Below are 3,360 nucleotides of genomic sequence, written 5' to 3'. Positions count from 1 at the left end.
TAATAATATTTGATTAAATATCATAACTTGTTCTTTCACTAAATAATGTTTTGGTTGATACTTACAATTTCATTTATGTTTTGAATTATAGTTATAATTGGTTGCTTGATTAAATATTATCATTGATTGTTTTATTAAATGTTATATAATGAAGAAAAAATAATTAAATTTCATATAATGAATAATAAGAAAAAATTTAGAAACAAATCATTTAAAAATAAAATTTCACAAATAAAAACACAGCTCTTTCATTCTTCTTATATTTGTTATAATATGTTGATATAATAATAATAATAACAACAATAATAATAATAATAATAATAATAATAATAATAATAATAATAACAATAATAATAATATAGTCATAATTAAACTGATTTCATAGCATTACAGCTATTAAATAAAATTAATATCATAATAAAATAATTTCATAATTAAATTTACTGTCTTGTTTTATAAAAAATAACTAAAGAAAAAAAATGCTGAAGGCAACTAGTAAGCGACCGAGTTTAATATTTGACCAGGGCCAGAGCCAGTTTTGATAAAATATTGCCTGGGCCGGGTTTGTGACCGAGGCTGTTTAAACATTTACACATCCTAAAGTATTTCTTTTTGTTCAAAATTCATATTATACTTTGTATATATATGCGCATATATAAACATCATTATGATCAACATGATTATCATAATCATCATTACCATCATGATCATCATCATCATCATCATCATCAGGGTTAAGTCTTCCTCTTTTATGCTGTTTCTCTAATATAAACAATCTAGAGCATTTTCTATTCTTAACTAAAGCTCATTCATACAATATGTAAGGCACTCTCTTTAAGTTTTCTTACTACTACCACTACCATTTTCTTCTGAAGCTACTACTTCTCTAAATGCTGATACCTAAATCACTTTAATCTTTTCTAGCAAACTTTGTTTAATAGAACCTTTTTTTCTAATCTGTCTAAGATTATGCCTCCTTTTCTTGTTTTGCTAGAGTCATACCACACATCCATCTGATCATCTTCCCTTTTGGCAAATACTACACAATATAAATACTAAAGTTTATATAAATATGAAAGGATATTGTATGCCAGCATCTAAATAGATAACAAAAATATATGTTTATACCCATAATATGTATGCATAAAGGGCATCTTAGAAGATTTTATTCCTTCAAGAATAAAAGTTTGGAGGCTTTTATTCCTTCTCTTCAAATTCAAGTCAAGCCTCATTCTCCTCATTCATGTTAAACATCACTCTGGTCTACTAATTGCTAAACATCACTAATTGTTAAACTAATCACTCTGGCTTCCAATGTTAAAGTTAATTATCAATTAAACACTTCTACAGTTTGTGCTCCAGATAAGATTTCCATCATAGTCTTAAAAAAGTGTTCTCCATGTGCTAAATAAGTGGTTTTCAAATTTTTCAAAACTCTAGGAAACATTATGTCTATTGTAATAAACCAAAACTTATTTTTGCCTGGCTTCTTATTAAACAAGTTGCACCCTTTTACTGTATATTTCCTTTCATGCTATAAAAACTTTTATTGACCCAGTTTTTTTTCTTTCACATCAAAAAAACTTTATAACTCTTATCCATCTTCATTTTTATCTTTTTTTTAATACAACCTACAAATTTTTTATACAACCTACAACTTTTTTATACAACCTACAACTTTTTTATACAACCTACAACTTTTTAATACAACCTACAACTTTTTAAGTCTTCAGTTAACCACTTCTTAGTATTTTAACTTATTCTCTATTTTAAACTCGTAAACTTAATAGGAGTTGCTTGCAATCTTGTTGGAAGTAAATTAGAGTTTAAAAATATATAAATATATGCAGGTATTTAATAAATAATAAATGTAAGTATATAATTATATTCAAAGTATTATAAACTTTTTTCTAGTTTATCTATCAACTAGCTATCAACTCCTGCTAAATCTTATAATTTTGTCGGGGCCAGGTTTGCAAATAGTCTCATTTTTAGCCGAGGACAGGGCTGGGACCTCGGTCACTTCCTAATGCCAACAAAATATTTACTTATAACTTTATCACAGAAGAGCCCACCAGCAAACTTATATGACAATCCCAAAATCTTGATTTCAAAAATTTATAAAGGGTGTTTTTTTTACAGGTATAGAACTTGAAGTTAACAACACTGTTTTAACTGGCGGCCATTTTGTCAGCTGTCAAGTGATTTGTGTTTAGTTTGGTTTGGCATTTCAACATGAATAGACTGACGCCTGAACAACGCTTCCAAATTAAGCAAACTTATTTTGAAAATAATAGTTCTGTTCGAAATATGTATCAAGCACTACGTCCATTTTACAGTCGACATAATTGTTCCATCAGAGCAATTAATTTGATTAACTGTAGACCATTTTCGCACCACTTTTAATCTACATGATAATACACACCCACAGAGGCATCGCATAGTATGTACTGAAGAAGCCATTGCTGCTGTAGAGCATAGTGTAGAGGAAGACCATAATCAGTCTATCCGGCATCATGCACAGGAATTGGAACTGTGTCCATCCATTAGTGGAAGATTCTGCATAAAGATCTTGATTTGCGTGCTTACAAAATCCAACTCGTGCAAGAATTGAAGCCAAGCAATCACCTAGCAAGGCATACATTCGGTGAATTGACCCAAAATAAGATTGCTGTCAATCCCGATTTTTAAAAGAAAATTTTGTTTAGCGATGAAGCTCACTTTTGGTTCAATGGCTATGTCAATAAACAGAACTGCCGTATTTGGAGCGAAGGCAATCCTCAAGTGCATGCTGAGAAACCGTTAAATCCAGAAAAACTGACTGTTTGGTGTGCTTTATGGGCTGGTGGAATCATTGGTCTGTACATCTTTAAGAACGATGTTGGTGACCGCTATAGAGCCATGATTACTGACTTTTTTGTTCCTCGATTGAACAACCATAATGTGCAGGAGCTGTGGTTTCAACAAGACGGCGCAACATGTCACACAGCTCGTGCCACTATCGATTTACTGAATGAAACATTTGGTAACCGCGTAATTTCAAGATCATGCGATTTAACGCCACTTGACTATTTTCTGTGGGGATATGTGAAGTCGCTGGTCTATGCCAATGATCCCGAAACGATCGACCACTTGGAGGACAACATTTGCCGCGTTATTGTCAATATACGGCCACAAATGTTGGAAAAAGTGATTGAAAGTTGGACCTCCAGATTAGATTACATTCGAATCAGCCATGGCAGTCATATCCGAGAAATCATATTTAAATTATAATGCCAAAACATTATCTTTTGAATAAAGTCAATTACATGTCATTTTAAAAAAAAAACCTTGTTTTATTCCATTTCAAAGTTCTATACC

General features: G+C 31.0%; 1 protein-coding gene across 1 annotated transcript; it reads left to right on the top strand.

The window, feature by feature from the left end:
* The first annotated feature begins 1,844 nt into the window (after positions 1-1,844).
* Positions 1,845-3,273, top strand: LOC136091800 (uncharacterized). The gene is made up of 3 exons (XM_065819512.1): positions 1,845-1,850; positions 2,432-2,535; positions 2,709-3,273. The coding sequence occupies exons 1-3, from the start codon at positions 1,845-1,847 to the stop codon at positions 3,271-3,273; spliced, it is 675 nt and encodes a 224-aa protein (XP_065675584.1).
* The last annotated feature ends 87 nt before the right edge of the window (positions 3,274-3,360 follow it).

This window comes from Hydra vulgaris, chromosome 15 (assembly GCF_038396675.1).
Source record: "Hydra vulgaris chromosome 15, alternate assembly HydraT2T_AEP".
Classification (NCBI taxonomy): domain Eukaryota; kingdom Metazoa; phylum Cnidaria; class Hydrozoa; order Anthoathecata; family Hydridae; genus Hydra; species Hydra vulgaris.
The sequence above is the reverse complement of the archived record's forward strand: the minus strand, read 5'-3'. Positions and strand labels throughout refer to the sequence as shown.